Source organism: Entelurus aequoreus, linkage group LG13 (assembly GCF_033978785.1).
Source record: "Entelurus aequoreus isolate RoL-2023_Sb linkage group LG13, RoL_Eaeq_v1.1, whole genome shotgun sequence".
NCBI classification, from domain to species: domain Eukaryota; kingdom Metazoa; phylum Chordata; class Actinopteri; order Syngnathiformes; family Syngnathidae; genus Entelurus; species Entelurus aequoreus.
The window spans coordinates 52,611,737-52,631,958 of record NC_084743.1 but is presented as its reverse complement, the minus strand read 5'-3'; the positions used below and the strand labels follow the sequence as shown (position 1 = coordinate 52,631,958).

Sequence of the window (20,222 nt, the reverse complement as noted above, 5' to 3'; positions counted from 1 at the left end):
CTTCCCTGCTTGGCACTCAGCATCAAGGGTTGGAATTGGGGGTTAAATCACCAAAAATGATTCCCGGGTGCAGCCACCGCTGCTCCCCTCACCTCCCAGGGGGTGAACAAGGGTGATGGGTCAAATACAGAGGACAAATTTTACCACACCTAGTGTGTGTGTGACAATCATTGGTACTTTAACTTAACTTTCTGTTTAAGTCGTTTCACTTACTCAAGCCTTTTGTAACATTCCACACTACAAAAATAATAAAGAGATCAAACATTTGGGCACCCCTGCTCTAGATAGTCAAGTTTGATCGTCTTCTTGACGCTCCGACAGAGCAAAAGCCGACTTTCCGAGGGCCTCACTGAACCATCCAATTTCTGCAGTGTTTATTTAATAATCTGACCGTTTTAGCCTTTTTGAGAAGGAAAACGTTGCGAATGAGATCTGATCATTTGTGGGGATCCCCATCAGCTGCCAGCTGTGTCTCGCCGTCAGCACATGCCCCGCCCCTATCCGATGGTGCTCGTCCTCAGCACCATAGACAGAGGCGGTGACCTTTGCTCCTGCAAGCGCGCTGGCCACACCTCCCTCCACAAACACAATTTCAATGATACATTTAAACTATCTCGAACACTGGAAAACTAGCGTTTGTTGCATGTTGCCACTTTTTCCAAATAAGACTTTACCATCAAATATAATCTTTTAAATCAGGGGTCCCCAAACTACGGCCCGCCGGCGTCCAAAATCCGGCCCGCGGGAAGTCTCAAGTTTTTTTTTAAATTTGTCCGACCGCTTCTATGTTAGCTACCTCTCTATGTTTCTGATGTCTATTTTCTGCTGGAGCTACTCTCTATTTTAAACTGCCCTTTTTTTTTTGCTGCAGCTGTTACATATATTGTAATACTGTACATCAGGGGTGTCCAACTCATTTGAGCTCAGGGGCTGCATGGAGGAAAATCTAAACACACGCGGGCCGGACTATTAAAATCATGGAAGTAAAACAAAAAAATAAAGACAACTTCAGATTGGTTTCTTTGTCTTACTTTGACCAAAAATAGAACAAACACATTCTGAAAATATTACAATAAAAGTATAGAAAAAAATACAGACAGCGGTAAAGTTTAGATCAGGGGTCCCCAAACTACAACCCGCGGCCCGAATCCTTTTTTTAATTTGTCCTTTCCAATCTATTTCTACTGCTTTTTACTCTCAGGGTCTCCTAGCCACTCAGGCAAATCATATTGTCTAAAAATGCATTTTCCCATTGATAACGTGACATCATCGCGCTCGCGCCGCAGTGTCAGCCGAGCGTGCCTGCTAGCATACACATCATTGACTTATCGTCCATCCACTATCGGCAAAATTGAACAAATCAGATTAGACTAAAAATCCTTGGGCAAAAATATATTATCTTCGTAACGATGACTTCTGATGCAGCTTTTGTGAAGATGTCATGTTATTGCGCTGACGTAACTAATGTAAACCCAGCAAGCACAAGACATTGATACAACGTTGATTATACATACATGTCCTTTCAAACTGACTTTAGCAAAATAGTTGTATTTGGGGACAACGTTGATGTCCAACGTTGGATCCACGTTGTTAGTTGGGAAATGACCAAATTTCAAAGGTCAAATCGATGTCACAACCTGACATTGAATAAACGTAGTCAAAAAGTATGTTGTATCAACGGTATGTTTGAGTTGCTCAACGTCAGGACCTAATTCAACAAGCTGTTGTGCCTGCTGGGTACAAGACACCTTCTATAAATGTATACACAGTGTTATATACTCCGACCTCTTTCTAAACAAACAAACATGTTTCCCTGCAGCTTCTGTTTCCTGCCCATGCACACTGCCTGTAAAGTCATTTTCATATGTATCCGTCTATTGACTAGGCTCTCAAAAGCCTAAAATCCATGATTAATGTAATGAGGTCAGGTTTGATGGGCTATTGTAATGGTTTGCAATGGGAGCCATTCATCATATCATTATTTATGGAATTCTCATTAAAATAAATGGTGGTGATTAGTGAGTTGATCTTATGTGGAACTCAAATCATACTTTAAAGCAACGATTAATCAGCATGTTCAAAGAAGTATCCGGTCTGTTTTTAGACTTGCGGTGGACAGAGACAGCCGCCGTCCTCACACAAAGCCCAACACTTGCTGTCTAGGGTTTGTTTTGCTGTTCATAGATCTGAAAAATAAATGAGGCATGAATGAAAAAAAAAACCCTGAGTATTTTGCAGGAGAGGAACATAAAAGCATAGAGGAGGACTAAAATGAGCTTGCCATCAGTTAACTGCTTAGGTGCATATATTGTTTAACACAGGGATTCTCAAACTGTGGTATGCGGGCTCCATCTAGTTGTATGCCAAAAAATCACTTAATTAAATATTCAAACACAGTGTTACTGTTCAAACTAAAGTGGCCTAGTGGTTAGAGCAGACCTGGGCATTCTGCGGCCCGCGGGCCGCATCCGGCCCTTTGTGCGTCCCTGTCCGGCCCGCGTGAGGCCAATTATAAATTACAAAATACATTTTAAAAAGTATCTATGTCGAGTGTGCAATACAACGGTGCTGCTTTTGTTTTGAAAATCGTTATTTGTATTACTTCCGTGTGGACGTATGCGTGTGCGTGATTGTGAGTGAATGTGAACAGCTGCAATTACAAAATAAAGTTGAAAAAACATCTATGTCGTGCGCGCAATACAACTGTGCTGCTTTTATTTTGAAAAGTATTATTTATGGGCGTGTGTCCGTGTGTAACCTGCGAGTGAAGGTGCACATGCAGCGACAAGTGATGCACGGTTTACACCCGAGACGCTAAAAAGAGAAAAGTTGATGAGGAATGCCGTGTTTTCAACAAGACATGAACTGCAAAGCAACGTCCCCTCTAAGGTGCGTGCCTGCGCAATTGCGCACTGCTCAAGCGTCCGCTGCGCGCAGCAAATATATGCCGCGCATCAAATCAAATCCCATCTGAATTCTAAACAAAATAAACATATTTATTCTATGGAATTTTGCAATGCAACTTTGAGTGACAGTGACAACAAGCGGCCCTAACGGTGTTCGTCAACACCGTTCAATTGAACACTGTTCAATTATTGTAACGTCTATCGAGATGCTTCGAGGACAGGAATTATATCGATCTCTTTATTTAGCAAAACTGTTTATATTCGGACATAACCACACCAAAAACATGAGTAAAACAATTCTATCTCGAAAAACTAGTCATTTTCTGCCGTACAAACCAGGCCAAAACCAACTTGTCATCTGTCACCAACACGCATAGCACTAAACCACTGGTGCGTTTATGGCCACACAAAAAGTCGGACAACTCAAACACCACACAAAGTTACACTATGACTCCTCAGTCATACGTGTGCTTATTTTACTGTCATTTATTATTAATGTTAATTTATTTATATTAGTCATGGAATGCTGTTACACACACTATGTTGAAGTATTACTATTATTATTAATAATTATTATTATTATTATTATTATTTATCTTACGGTATATATCAAAAATAATATTGAGCAAAATGTAATTGAAATATTGTCGATGTGGCCCTCCAGCAGTGCTCGGGTAGCTCATGCGGCCCCCGGTAAAAATTAATTGCCCACCCCTGGGTTAGAGTGTCCGCCCTGAGATCGGTAGGTTGTGAGTCATACCAAAGACTATAAAAATGGGAGCCATTACCTCCCTGCTTGGCACTCAGCATCAAGGGTTGGAATTGGGGGTTAAATCACCAAAAATGATTCCCGGGCGCGGCCACCGCTGCTGCCCACTGCTCCCCTCACCTCCCAGGGGGTGATCAAGGGCGATGGGTGAAATGTAGAGAATAATTTTGCCACACCTAGTGTGTGTGTGACAATCATTGGTACTTTAACTTTAACTTTAATGTTACAGTGGCCAGAATATAAACCGCTGCTTTGTTTTTAATGGATATTTAGGCTTACAATGCGACTGTATTTTAATGTTGGCAATTATGGTGGTACTTGGGGAAACAAGTACCACTGGTTTAACATCAACGATGCACACAAACCAAGGCTGTTTTAATCAGATTCATCTCAGTGTTGCTGTGGATTAATTTAGGTTTAATCACGATTCAATCCTGATCACCTGCTTAATTTGCCCGCTGCCTGAAACACATTGCCAGAGACATTTCAAGGATTTTGAGTTATTCTTCCTTGCAAAATTGTTAATCAGATTAATAACCCTGATGGATTAATACCTATTAAAGCAGGGGTCCCCAAACTACGGCCCGCGGGCCGGATACGGCCCCCCAGCGTCCCAAATCCAGCCCGCTGGAAGTCCCAAGTTAAAAATAAATAAATAGATACATTTTATTTTATTTTATTTTTTTTGGTATTATTATTATTTTTTAAATTTGTCCTTACTAGTCCATTTTCTACTGTATCCTAGCTACTCAGGCAAATCATATTGTCTAAAAATGCATTTTACCATCGATAACGTGACATGCAGCAAGTGCGCTCTTTAAGTCAATTAGTAATTAATATATGTATGAATACACACATACATACACACATACATACATATACACACACATATACACATATACAAATATTTATACACATGTATATATACACATACAGTGGGGCAAAAAAGTATTTAGTCAGCCACCCATTGACAATCAATGGGTGGCTGACTAAATACTTTTTTGCCCCACTGTATATATATATATATATATATATATATATATATATATATATATATATATATATATATATATATATATATATATATATATATACACACACACACACACACATAGACACATATATACACATATACATATATTTATACACATATATATATACATATATATATACATATATACACATATACATATGCATATATACACATATACATATATATATATACACATGGACATATACTGTACATATACACACACATATATACACATTTACATATACATATATACACACACACACACATTTACATATAATATAATATATATATATATATATATATATATATATATATATATATATATATATATATATATATATATATATATATATATATATATATATATATATATATATATATATATATATATATATATATATATATATATATATATATATACTGTATATAGATAGGGCGTCCCCCAGCCAAATTGTTTTACCCCAATGTGGCCCCGGAGTCAAAAAGTTTGGGGACCCCTGCATTAAAGCGTTAATTTAGACAGCCAAAACACAAAAGCCAAGTCAGTACTGGATTCACATGCTTAGAAAGCCACCACTAACATGCTGTACTGGAGACAGCTTCAGTTTGGACTTAGTATGGAAAATTAAGTACTCCATCCTCATTTTTATTCCAAATTCTATCTTAATTATTTGAATTCTTGCTTTGCCGTGTGCTACCCTTCCAAAAAGTTTCCTAATGATTGCTTTTGTAGTATGTTGCCTAATCCTGCTAATTAACAAACCACAATCAGTTGATTCCCTCACACTTGATTGCACAGGGTTGGCTGAGGTACAAAAACAGAAGGTTGTGAGTCATGGGACTGACCATACATTGATGTACCACTCATTGTGACATTTTTCTACTCCGTTGAAAAATCAGATTGTTCTCCTCTGCTTCCCACTAGGATGAACAGTGACCAAGGAGGGACACAATGTCACTCTCCATCAGGCGCACAATACTGTTTTGTGTTTTCTTCGCCTCTATTACCTCTTACATTCAGTGTGATGACCAGCATTGTTTTGAAAGCCTCTTTGCTTGTCACCTCTGATTGCTTGACTCTTACTTTGAGGATTTTTTCCCCATTCATTCACATGGACCAGTTCTTTCAAATCTACTTTGTGGCTAAACTGCAACGATGAAGCAGTTGGGGAGTAGGTCACGAGTCACCCAAGTCTTTGTTGACTACAGATTTGCTATGTGAGGCCAATAGCAAATCATTGCAGTTATCATTTTGCACTCAAATGATTGGAATTGCTTTTCCAAATTTCACATGTGAATGCTGAGAAATGATTTTGAAAAGGCAAGACAAACCTAATCATAGGTAGTAATCAGCACATACTATTACAGTTTACAAATACCCTGCTGCAAAAGAGATTACAACACTTGTACACACTGGTATGTCAGTACTGCATTATAACTAGGGATGTACATATACCATATCACTGTTATTTTGACCAAAATGATCCGGATTATCATTATTATTGCGGTATTGTTGAATGTGCGCAAAACGTAGTTATACACACGCTGAAATCTTTTGACCAAGTTATTTTTATTTTAAAATAACAAACATAAATAGATACACTGTTAGAAAAACCACTATTTTGCATGTTTTGTGTTTCTAATGTCATGTCTTGTGATCATGTTTTGTTTGGTTATTTTCCGTTGGTTTTTGGACTCTTTGTGCACTTTTGTTTGTTTTGTTACCATGCCGACCCATTAGTTTTCACCTGTTTCACGTTTTGGACTCACGCACCTGTCACTAATTAGGTCACTAGTATTTAAGCTTGTAGCTGCCAGGTAGTCGGCCTGGCGACATCACTCTGCTTCATGCCATGTTTACTGTTTCATGCTTAGTTCACGCTGCTTGTTTCATAGTTCATGCTGCCCTGTTCACGTCACCGCAAGTAAGTTTTGTTAATTAATGCCACAGTTAGTGTCTTTTGTTTCATGTCCATAGTTTACGTCTTAGTGCTAGTTTTGTTTCCAGCGTTAAGTTTTGTGCCTCCGCTGCGAGCGCCTTTTGTTTGTACACTTTTTATAGTCAGAATAACATCATGTCTTTACCTTCACGCCATGTCCGGTCCAGTTCATTTGCATCTCGGGAAAACATTCCACAGTAATTTGCGTTGCCAAAGTCCACGTTGTGACATCTAATCCTTCAAAGATAGTGTTTTAGTCTGTTTCAATGGCTAAGCTTTTATTGTTTTGAATGTTGGTTTGCACTGAAGCACTTTAAGCTTCATTTAAATGAAAAGTGCTTAGTAATACAATCTATTATTTTTGATTATTATTTCTGGCGAGTGTTGTGGCATCCCTATCTGTTCAGCGGTCCTTGAACGCACCGTAAAAACACCTCCAAATTTAATAGCTTAGTTCAGGGGTCCCCAAACTACGACCCGAGAGCGTCCACGACCTGGCCCGCAGAATGTCCAAAGAAAAAAAAATTTATAAAAAAAATACAAAATTTAAAATATATACTGTGTACTGTATATATAATTATTTATATAAAAAATATATAAAATATTAATTATTAATTCTATTTTCTTTTCTTAAATCTGTTCTGTACAGTCACTCAGGCAAATCATATTAATGTAGATGACCATATTTGCTGTACAAATTCACTTTACAAAAGAGAAATGTGGGATACTTCCCTTGTTACCTTATTTATATTTGACTTTATCGTGTTTAGCACAGCCGGACTGGAACAGGAGGGGATGGAAAGCAATAAAAAAAAGAATACAAAGAGGGAAATTGAAATTGTGGGGAGACTAGGTGGACAAAACAACAGCAACAAAAAAAATATACACATAAATAGACTCTTACTGGGGAAGACGTTAATATTTATTGTTTTGATGTTAGCATTTAAGCTAGCAATATGGCGCCAGTCAGTCCGTGAGTTATCAAAATGCAGTTATCAATGACGGTTTTCAATAATAACGCTAATGCAAACTATTGGGAGTTTTAGCGCAGTTTTCATTAATATCGTTTATCCCTAATCATATCTGTTCCTTAATATCAACCATGATCCTCTTACAGAAGATGTCTAATAAGATGGTGCAATGTGAACGCATGATGTAGGCAGTTGGTGTATTTATTTTGGTTTAAATTTTGAGGGTAGGAAATCATCAGTTCCCAGTGACCATGTGGAAGTATCGTTGAGTCTTCAGCCTTAAAGGGGACCTATGATGATTTTCATCTACTTTTAAAACCCTTCCTTGTGGTCTAGATCAGTGGTCCCTGTCAGAGTGTGTAGGTGATGAACCCCAAGATGCGGAGATGGCGGCAGGCATTGAGCAGGAAAACATGATTTCATTTAGCACTATAACCAAAAACAAACAAAAGGGTACAAACAAAAGGCGCGCACAAGGCGGAGAACAAACTTGGCTATGAACAAAACTAACACTTAGACAGAAACTATGGACATGAAAAACTACGCTTAATGTGACGTGAAAAAACAAACACTTACGTGGCAAGAAACGAGACTATGGCATGAGCAGAGTGAACAGATATAGACGCAGCTACAACGACAAGTATAAATGACAGGTAGTAGCGACAATAATCCAGCCCTGACTGGAGGACAAAGCAGATCTAAATAGCAGCTGGCTGATTGACACCAGGTGTGGCCCGGTGCCAATCAGCCACAGCTGAGGGGAAAAACACTCAGGGATACAAGCAGGAAATAAAGACAAAATAAGAGCGCTAACAGGAAATAAAGACAGACACAGAGGAAAAACTAAAACATGTCCAAACTGTCAGGGACAAGCCTGACAGTCCCCAACCTTTTTGTAACTGCGGAACGGTCAACGCTTGAAAATGTGTCCCACGGACCGGTGGGGTGGGGTGGGGGGGGCGGATGGGGGGGGGGGGGGGTGCTATATATATATATATATATATATATATATATATATATATATATATATATATATATATATATATATATATATATATATATATATATATATATATATATATATATATATATATATATATATATATATATATTTCTTTTTCATAAAGAAATACAATCATGTGTGCTTACGGACTCTATCCCTGCAGACTGTATTATCTATATCAGGAGTCACCAACGCGGTGCCCGCGGGCACCAGGTCGCCCGTAAGGACCAGATGAGTCGCCCGCTGGCCTGTTCTAAAAATAGCTCAAATAGCAGCACTTACCAGTGAGCTGCCTCTATTTTTTAAATTGTATTTATTTACTAGTGTGACAGTCCTAACTGTCGTGCGGGTTCTCAGGACCATCCAGGGAAGACATTGTCGTGAGACGGTTTAGACTTCTTTATTATTTCAATCACAGAGCCTTTTTTCTCACGTGAGCACACGAATGGTTTCCTCCCGTCCGCCGTCTGCTTTTCAGCAGCACGTCGCGTCGTTTGCGTGGCAGCAGAGGATGGTTTCCTCCCGTCCGCCGTCTTTCTCCGTCTCCTCCCTTGATGTTCACGTCTCTGAATCTCTCACCCTTTTATACGGTCCGAGATGGTAATTGCACTGTCCACAGCTGCGCGCTCCACGCACCTTATGCTGATTGCCGCGTCGCTCCCAGCGCGCCCAGCCTTGCCGCTCGCTCGTCCACGCCTCCTCGCCGCCATCTTGGAGCGGGCGCCGTCGGTCCGCCGGCCCGCCGGCCCCGCCTCCCCACAACTAGCAAGCTGGTCTCGCGTTGCTCTACATTTTTTATTCTAAGAGAGACAAAACTCAAATAGAATTTGAAAATCCAAGAAAATATTTTAAAGACTTGGTCTTCACTTTGCTTTTTATAACTTTCAGAAAGACAATTTTAGAGAAAACCTTAAAAATTATTTTAGGATTTTTAAACATCCATCCATCCATTTTCTACCGCTTATTCCCTTCGGAATAAGCGGTAGAACACATATACCTTTTTACCTTTTGAATTCCTTCCTCTTCTTTCCTGACAATTTAAATCAATGTTCAAGTAAATTTCTTTTTTTCATTGTAAAGAATAATAAATACATTTTAATTTAATTCTTCATTTTAGCTTCTGTTTTTTCGACGAAGAATATTTGTGAAATATTTCTTCAAACTTATTATGATTAAAATTCAAAAAAAATATTCTGGCAAATCTAGAAAATCTGTAGAATCAAATTTAAATCTTATTTCAAAGTCTTTTGAATTTTTAAAAAAATTTTTGTTCTGGAAAATCGAGAAGAAATAATGATTTGTCTTTGTTAGAAATATAGCTTGGTCCAATTTGTTATATATTCTAACAAAGTGCAGATTGGATTTTAACCTATTTAAAACATGTAATCAAAATTCTAAAATTAATCTTAATCAGGAAAAAATACTAATGATGTTCCATAAATTATTTATTTTATTTTATTTTATTTTACATGAGTTATTATTTGTACAAACATGGTGCAAAGTAATTCATGATTTGTTAAAAAAAAAATGTTAGTGGCTAGCTAGTTAAAATGGGATATTGTGATTTCACAAGACTGTCTTAGAAGTGGTCATTTGAAAATGTTCAATTTGAAAAATGTGCTCTTAGAGAAAATATAAAAATAAAGTGTTGCATATTGATATTTATCTGTTTCTATATATGTTTAATGTGAGAAATCATTAAGATGATCAGTGTTTCCACAAAGATAAATATCATTTATTATTAATAATAACATAGAGTTAAAGGTAAATTGAGAAAATTGGCTATTTCTCGCAATTTATTTAAGTGTGTATCAAACTGGTAGCCCTTCGCATTAATCAGTACCCAAGAAGTAGCTCTTGGTTTCAAAAAGGTTGGTGACCCCTGATCTATATTGATATATAATGTATATATTTTGTTTTTTATGTTGATTTAATAAAAAAAAAAAAAAAAATTTTTTAGTTTAAAATAAAAATTTTTTTTATTTCTTGTGCGGCCCAGTACCAATCGGTCGGAAATTATTCTCTGCATTTGACCCATCACCCTTGATCACCCCCTGGGAGGTGAGGGGAGCAGTGGGCAGCAGCGGTGGCCGCGCCCGGGAATCATTTTTGGTGATTTAACCCCCGATTCCATCCCTTGATACTGAGTGCCAAGCAGGGAGGTAATGGGTCCCATTTTTATAGTCTTTGGTATGACTCAGCCGGGGTTTGAACTCACAACCTACCAATCTCAGGGCGGACACTCTAACCACTAGGCCACTGAGTAGTTATATTTATTGTCCAAATAAGTATGTCCAACAATGTAGCCAGACTGAAAACCACCAGTGGTATCAAAACTGCGTCAACGCTCGCTCAAAAATGCATGAACCGTATACAAACCCCGTTTCCATATGAGTTGGGAAATTGTGTAAGTTGTAACTATAAACGGAATGCAATGATTTGCTAATCATTTTCAACCCATATTCAGTTGAATATGCTACAAAGTCAACATATTTGATGTTCAAACTGATAAACAATTTTTTTTGTGTGCAAATAATCATTAACTTTAGAATTTGATGCCAGCAACACGTGACAAAGAAGTTGGGAAAGGTGGCAATAAACACTGATAAAGTTGAGGAATGCTCATCAAACACTTATTTGGAACATCCCACAGGTGTGCAGGTTAATTGGGAACAGGTGGGTGCCATGATTGGGTATAAAAACAGCTTCCCAAAAAATGCTCAGTCTTTCACAAGAAAGGATGGGGCGAGGGTCACCCCGTTGTCCTCAACGGCGTGAGCAAATAGTCAAACAGTTTAAGAACAACGTTTCTCATAGTGCGGGGGTCGGCAACCCGCGGCTCTAGAGCCGCATGCGGCTCTTTAGCGCCGCCCTAGTGGCTCTCTGGAGATTTTTCAAAAATGTATGAAGAATGGAAAAAGATGAGGGGAAAAAATTTATTTTTTTGTTTTAGTATGGTTTCTGTAGGAGGACAAACATGACACAAACCTCCTTAATTGTTATAAATCACACTGTTTATATTAAATATGCTTCACTCATTCGAGTATTTGGCGAGCGCCGTTTTTTCCTACTTATTTTGGCGGTCCTTGAACTCACCGTATAGTTTGTTTACATGTATAAATTTCTCCGACTTTCTAGGACGTGTTTTATGCCACTTTTTCTGTCTCATTTTGTCCACCACACTTTTAACGTCGTGCGTGAGTGCACAAAGGTGAGTTTTGTTGATGTTATTGACTTGTGTGGAGTGCTAATCAGACATATTTAGTCACGGCATGACTGCAAGCTAATCGATGCTAACATGCTATTTAGGCTAGCGATATGTACATATTGCATCATTATGCCTCATTTGTAGCTATATTTGAGCTCATTTAGTTTCCTTTAAGTCCTCTTAATTAAATGTATATCTCATGACACATGTAATATGGCTTTTAATTTTTTGCGGCTCCAGACAGATTTTTTTTTGTATTTTTGGTCCAATATGGCTCTTTCAACATTTTGGGTTGCCGACCCCTGTCATAGTGCAATTGCAAGAAATTTTGGGATTTCAACATCTACAGTCCATAATATCATCAAAAGGTTCAGAGAATCTGGAGAAATCACTCCACGTAAGCGGCATGGCCGGAAACCAACATTGAATGACCGTGACCCTCAATCCCTCAGACGGCACTGGATCAAAAACCGACATCAATCTCTAAAGGATATCACCACATGGGCTCAGGAACACTTCAGAAAACCACTGTCACTAAATACAGTTTGTCGCTACATCTGTAAGTGCAAGTTATAGCTCTACTATGCAAAGCGAAAGCCATTTATCAACAACATCCAGAAACGGCGCCGGCTTCTCTGGGCCCGAGATTATCTAAGATGGACTCATGCAAAGTGGAAAAGTGTTCTGTGGTCTGACGAGTCCACATTTCAAATTGTTTTTGGAAATATTTGACATCGTGTCATCCGGACCAAAGGGGAAGCGAACCATCCAGACTGTTATCGACGCAAAGTTGAAAAGCCAGCATCTGTGATGGTATGGGGGTGTATTAGTGCCCAAGGCATGGGTAACTTACACATCTGTGAAGGCACCATTAATGCTGAAAGGTACATACAGGTTTTGGAACAACATATGCTGCCATCTAAGCGCCGTCTTTTTCATGGACATCCCTGCTTATTTCAGCAAGACAATGCCAAGCCACATTCAGCACGTGTTACAACAGCGTGGCTTCGTAAATAAGAGTGCGGGTACTTTCCTGGCCCGCCTGCAGTCCAGACCTGTCTCCTATCGAAAATGTGTGGCGCATTATGGAGCGTAAAATACGACAGCGGAGACCCCGGACTGTTGAACGACTGAAGCTCTACATAAAACAAAAATGGGAAAGAATTACACTTTCAAAGCTTCAACAATTAGTTTCCTCAGTTCCCAATCGTTTATTGAGTGTTGTTAAAAGGAATGGCCATGTAACACAGTGGTGAACATGCCCTTTCCCAACTACTTTGGCACGTGTTGCAGCCATGAAATTCTAAGTTAATTATTATTTGCAAAAAAAAAAAATGTTTATGAGTTTGAACATCAAATATCTTGTCTTTGTAATGCATTCAATTGAATATGGGTTGAAAAGGATTTGCAAATCATTGTATTCCGTTTATATTTACATCTAACACAATTTCCCAACTCATATGGAAACAGGGTTTGTATATTAGACATGCTACTAATTAACATGAATCATTATTCAACACCTCCAAATTTAGCAATCAAAAATACAACTAATATGCTCATTACAATCGAACAGCTGGCAGGTAATAAGTAGAATACTTACAGTACAAACACTTTGTAGGACTCAACAAAAGACAATACTGGCACATTCAACTTAATGGCAAAGACTACTTCCTGACAACCACAGTAGCATATATACAACTGCCATCTAAAGTCTTGGAATTGCAACTGCATATAAAGGGCTTAACCTACTAAGATCCAAATACCACGCGTTAAACAGTGTGTACAAACTATAGAATTGTGTGTACTATTAGTGGGCATGTTGTGTAATACACAATTGATAACAAGTGCAAAAGTGGCACAGACCGTCCTATTTAAATGAGGTTTTTGCGTGTACGACGCGGCTTTCACTATGGAGACACTCATTTACTGCACATTCATGTTATCATGCTCCTATATGTGACATTTTGCTATGTTTTGAACCATGCAGCAGACACATATGACATGTACCATTTTTTCTGGGCATTTTAGAAGCAGTTCTGCAGTGCGATCTACAACGGGACACATTTTTTTAGTGCGCTCAAGGTGCACCCTAGAAGATGTTTGCACTAGGGATGTATATTGTTAGGATTCTGCCGATACCATAATCGATATTCCTTATCGATACTGGTATTCATCGGTACTCTTATCGATACTATATGTAATTGGTGTAAATAAAGATGTGGAAAAAGTGTTGTTTTTTTTTATTATGATTTTTATTAGCACATGAGGATGTACACCACCAACATCTTGTACCATCTTGTACCACCGTACTTAAAAAAATTAAAATAGTAAAAACAATATTAAAAGTGCCAACACCTCGTCGTCGGCTGATTCGAGTGGAAATGGCGGGCATTTCCCCATTTGATTGCCAGAACAGCTGAGCTAGCCTCCGGGTTGACCGACATCGTCTCACAAGATATAGTTTCTCTTTCCATATCATTCTTGAAAATGGCCTTGCAAATACATTGTAGCGTTGGATGGGTTAATGATGGTCCTTAATTGAAGATGTCAAGAAAAGATTTCACTCTGCCTGATCACTGCCATTTATAATGAACCTGTTAAATTTTACACACACATACACCAGCGAATGAGGATCATACTTAGTCAACAGCCATACATGTCACACTAAGGGTGGCCGTGTGAACAACGCCAACACTGTCATAAACATATAGTGAACCCATACTAAACAACAATGACAAACACATTTCGGGAGAATATTTGCACCGCAAATCAACATAAACACAACAGAACAAATTCCCGGAATTCCCTGCAGCACTAACTCTTCCGGGACGCTACAATATATCTGCCACCTAATCAACGTTTTGTTCTCCTTCTCTGCTATCCCGGTCTGGCTACGGCGCAACAATTCCCGCTTCCTGCTAAATTGAAACTTGTGAATCGATACTCACTTTGGAATGGCAAGTGAGTATCCAATCACAGTCTTGATAACATCAGGCTACTTAGGCTACTGTCAACAACTTGTGATCTGATTGGCTATCGCAACTGTCTCTCAACTCTATGTGTTGTCAAATTCATCCGCTAACGGTCCCGATGAGTATCCAATCACAGGACGCGTAAATGTCACGTTCAACGTAAGGCCATCTACAAGGCCTTACTGACAACAACTCGTGATGTGATCTGATTGGCTATCGCAACTGTCTATCAACTGTATGTCCCCGTTTGCTTACAGTGCACAGACGCCTGCTTTGTTGATTCTGAAGGCCTACGGCAGATTTGGTACAGCATGGCAACATAAACTAGCTGAATTCTGATTGGATACAAACTAAAACTAAAATCAACAGCACTGGAATGAGCATAATATGACATGAAGAGAATATAAATACTTTTAGATATTTAGGGAAAGTAAAATTTAAAAATAATTGTATCTTTAATTACGATCATGATTTCTGGTTATGTTAGGCCAGCAGAGAAGGCCTTGCTGGCCCTGACGGCACACCACTGTATAAAGTATATAATATAAATGAATACAGTCAATCGAATGTTAGGTGGGTGTGCATTTAAGCAAGGTGTGTTTTGATGCTACACAAACGCAGCGCGATGTAGTGAGGTCAGACAGCGACTAGAGACCTGTCAGAGGATGCTATTTTAATGAGAGCAACTTTATGGATTATTATAGTAATTAAATGTTATACTTTTTTGAGTGGATTAATATTGGCCTGTGGATTACTGGATTGCTTGGAGGACGATTGATGACGCACGGTAGCTGCGGTCGTAGTAGCTGCGGTCGTAAGTAAAGTGTTTACTTCGAACTGACACTTTTATCAATGTGCGTGACTTTGAGGGACTTTTGAGGGGGGACTTTTGTGCATTCTTGCCAACCCTCCCGATTTTCCCGGGAGACTCACGAATTTCAGTGCCCCTCCCGAAAATCTCCCGGGGCACCCATTCTCCCGAATTTCTCCCGATTTCCACCCGGACAACAATACTGGGGGCCTGCCTTAAAGGCACTGCCTTTAGCGTCCTCTACAACCTGTCGTCACGCCCGCTTTTTCTCCATACAAACCTGTCACGTAATATATGCGGCTTTTACACACACACACACAAGCGAATGCAACGGATACTTGGTCAACAGCCATACAGGTCACACTGAGGGTGGCCGTATAAACAACTTTAACACTGTTACAAATATGCGCCACACTGTGAACCAACACCGAACAAGAATGACAAACACATTTCGGGAGAACATCCGCACCGTAACACAACCTAAACACAACAGAACAAATACCCAGAATCCCTTGCAGCACTAACTCTTCCGGGACGCTACAATATACACCCCCCGATACCACCAAACCCCGCCCCCCAACCCCGCCCACTTCAACCACGCGCGCCCCCCCCTCTCCCAAATTCGGAGGTCTCAAGGTTGGCAAGTATGCTTTTGTGTAGTGTATAGTGCTTCTTTATTTGTGATTACTCCAGATCCTACCTGTATCATTTGTATGCGTAGCAGCGGCACCTGAAGTAAATGTGACAGCGTGTCATAAATACGATGGTCAGCTGGATAAAAATAAAATACAGATAGCTGTATTATTTGTCCAGAATCTTAAGTGTCCTCCTGGATTGACCCAAATTCGGAACCAGTAACAAAAAATGCAGGTACTCGGTATACATCCCTAGCTGGCACGAACTGCAAGTGTGCTCCAAAATGTTTAAGATGCAAAGAAAAGCATATTGCAAGAAGTTGTTTTCATATACATAAAAAACGAACGTCATTAAATAAAAATGCCAGCAGGCACCATTTATTTTTGACAGTCCATATACACTATATTGCCAAAAGTATTTGGCCACCTGCCTTTACTCACATATGAACTTGAAGTGCCATCCCATGGAATTGTCCAAAATGTTTTGGTATCCTGGAGCATTCAAAGTTCCTTCACTGGAACTAAGGGGCCAAGCCCAACTCCTGAAAAACAACCCCACACCATAATTCCTCCTCCACCAAATTTCACAGTCGGCACAATGCAGTCCAAAATGTAGCGTTCTCCTGGCAACCTCCAAATCCAGACTCGTCCATCAGATTGCCAGATGGAAAAGCGTGATTCATCAGTTCAGAGAAGACGTCTCCACTGCTCTAGAGTCCAGTGGCGACGTGCTAGTTTACACCACTGCATCCCACGCTTTGCATTGGACTTGGTGATGTGTGGCTTAGATGCAGCTGCTCGGCCATGGAAACCCATTCCGTAAAGCTCTCTGCGTACTGTACGTGGGCTAATTGGAAGGTCACATGAAGTTTTGCAGCTCTGTAGCAACTGACTGTGCAGAAAGTATTTGCACTATGCGCTTCAGCATGCGCGGACCCCTCTCTGTCAGTTTACGTGGCCTACCACTTGGTGGCTGACTTGCTGTTGTTCCCAAACTCTTCACTTTTCTTATAATAAAGTTGACTTTGGAATATTTAGGAGTGAGGAAATTTGCGACTTTGTTGCACAGGCGGCATCCAATGACAGTTCCACGCTGGAAATCACTGAGAGCGGCCCATTCTTTCACAAATGTTTGTAGAAACAGTCTCGATGCCTAAGTGCTGGATTTTATACACCGGGCCAAGTGATTAGGACACCTGATTCTCATCATTTGGATGGGTGGCCAAATACTTTTGGCAATATAGTGTATGTTGACATGAATACGCAGGATAAAGCTGCAGTGCGATCGCTTCTGTTCTCACAGCTATTTGTACGCAACTGCCAGTTTGCGCGTCCTGTCTAGACGTACTTATTATAGATTCAAAACAGCGGCCGTAGAACAGTTTTAGTTTTGATAAATCACACTGTGTGTACTAAGTAATTACCTTTATATTTTTTTCCTCCCAGGATTGTAGTCATTCTAATAATCAGCGTATATTCTAAATGGATTGCGCTCCTTATTTTGCTCACTTAGGAGACGCAATCCTCACAAGTTTAGTCGTTTAGCTTTTGCATGTGCAATCAAGTTTAAATGTATTTCAATACACGCAAACCTTTAGTAGATGAGGCCCAACGTTTACAATATAATACTTGCAAAAGAGATGTTTTATTATTAAACTTTAACAGCACAAAAGTACAAACATTTGGTACTGTTGATTACTGGTATCGATTACCAGGTAACAGGAATCGGTACCATATCGGTTCTAATGTGGAAGGTACACAACCCTATATGAAGTGGCATAAAACACTGAAATTGATTGTTCCTATAACCCCTTTGTTCAAATGTTTGTTCCACTTGGGGCGCGGGCATCTTGTCTGACTCACACCATACACAGCCTTCCTTGTCACGTATTCTTCTTTTTCCCGCTATCCATCTAGTAATTCAAACTGATCCAGCAGCGCGATTGTAGATTATTTTATTTACAAAAATCAAGGAACAAAATACTCGGGAAACAAAATAAATGGTAGCCTATATAAAGCCGAGGTCTACAGACAGGTGAGGTCAAAGACGGTATGCTGGTGCCCGACTGCCAATCACGCGCCCAGCGCGCTCCTGCCCCTTATAGGCCTGCGTGGGAACTTTTCACCCCTGCAAAGGGTGCACACTGACATACACGCATCAATCACTCAAAATAATAAAATAAACATGGATTCAAGTATGACTCTGTATTAGGCTCCTACACTTTAAGTATAAGGATAAAAATTATGATACTTATTGAAATATCATATTATTCATCTCATTAGGTGAATCATAAATAACTTAACCATTTATGAAGGGAACTGTTGTATTTAGAAATTATTGATGTAAATTGTGCTACAAATTGAAAACAGGAAGTGAACATATAAGTAACTGATATGAAGCGGAAAGAGGACAGTATCATGTAAAAAACTTATTCATCAGGCGTTTTCTCCTGTAAGAATTAAAGTTCTGCTTTCCAATGATTCCTTCAGTGGGGTATTTGAAACATTTGCCATGTCCCTAGAATAATATGTACACATCCAAAAGGCTGATGTGCAAGAAAGACCAGTAAAACACTGATTGACTCCTGTTTCTGTTTTGTCTTCTGCAGGATACTGCTGACGGTGGTTGTGATCTTTCGCATCCTGATTGTGGCTATTGTGGGGGAGACGGTGTATGAGGATGAGCAGACCATGTTCATCTGCAACACCCTGCAGCCGGGCTGCAACCAGGCGTGCTATGACAAGGCCTTTCCTATTTCCCATATCCGCTACTGGGTTTTCCAGATCATACTAGTGTGCACGCCCAGCCTCTGCTTCATCACGTACTCCGTTCACCAGTCGGCCAAACAGAGAGACAGGCGTTACTCCTTCCTCTATCCCATAATTGAGCGGGACTACGGAGGAAGGGATGGGGCGCGAAAGCTCCGAAATATTAACGGAATTTTAGTTCAGCACGGCGGTGACGGCGGAGGAGGTAAAGAAGAACCGGACTGCCTTGAAGTGAAGGAGATCCCCAACGCCCCCCGGGGCCTCACCCACGGGAAGAGCTCCAAAGTACGTCGACAGGAAGGGATCTCACGGTTTTACATCATCCAGGTGGTGTTCCGAAACGCCCTGGAGATCGGATTTTTGGCAGGCCAGTACTTTCTCTACGGCTTCAGCGTGCCTGGGATTTTCGAATGTGACCGCTACCCGTGTCTGAAGGAGGTGGAGTGCTACGTGTCTCGCCCCACGGAAAAAACGGTTTTCCTGGTGTTCATGTTCGCGGTGAGCGGAATTTGCGTGGTGCTCAACCTGGCCGAGCTCAACCATCTGGGCTGGCGCAAGATTAAAGCGGCCATCAGGGGCGTCCAGGCCCGCAGGAAATCCATTTGTGAGATCAGGAAGAAAGACATGGCGCATCTGTCCCAACCGCCCAACCTGGGGCGCACACAGTCCAGCGAGTCAGCTTACGTCTGATGATAAAGAGCAAAGGAAGAGGAGTGGAATGAAAGTGCGGGAGTGCAAAAAAAAAAAGGCAGCGACTATGATTTTTAAAGGGATGGAGAGGTCAAATCAGATGAAGGGACGCCTCTCTGTGATGATGGGATGAAGACCGACCCTCCACCTGGGTCACTTGAGGAGTGAAAACTGAAAATTCAAACATCTTTTGAGAGCTGTTCTAACTGCATTTTTTTTTAACTACAATCTCCTCTGTCCTATTTTAAATCCTCAAAAGGCAGGACAGGGAACAACTGAGTGGAAGAGAACTGTTTTATGTTATTTTGGGCTAGTAGGATTGGGGAGGCTGGGGGAGGGTTGGGGGAGGGGGGGGGGGGACATGACGACAGTCCATGGTGCTTTTCTGGACTGTGTCAGCGTCAGTGAAAAAAAGGGATGGACGACGGGTCAGGGGGGGGGGCGAGGAGCCTCAACAGCGTGAGGAAAAGGAACGGAAGACCCGTCGAAGCCAACGTCGAGTGGGGGGGGGGGGG

At 40.3% G+C, this 20,222-nt stretch overlaps 1 protein-coding gene across 1 annotated transcript in view; it reads left to right on the top strand.

The window, feature by feature from the left end:
- LOC133663908 (gap junction delta-2 protein-like) overlaps positions 1 to 19,707 on the top strand; it is a 92,152-nt gene extending 72,445 nt beyond the window's left edge. The window contains exon 3 of the mRNA XM_062068636.1: positions 18,858 to 19,707. Coding sequence (XP_061924620.1) covers positions 18,858 to 19,707 — 850 coding nt within the window. The remainder of the gene's footprint in view (positions 1 to 18,857) is intronic.
- The last annotated feature ends 515 nt before the right edge of the window (positions 19,708 to 20,222 follow it).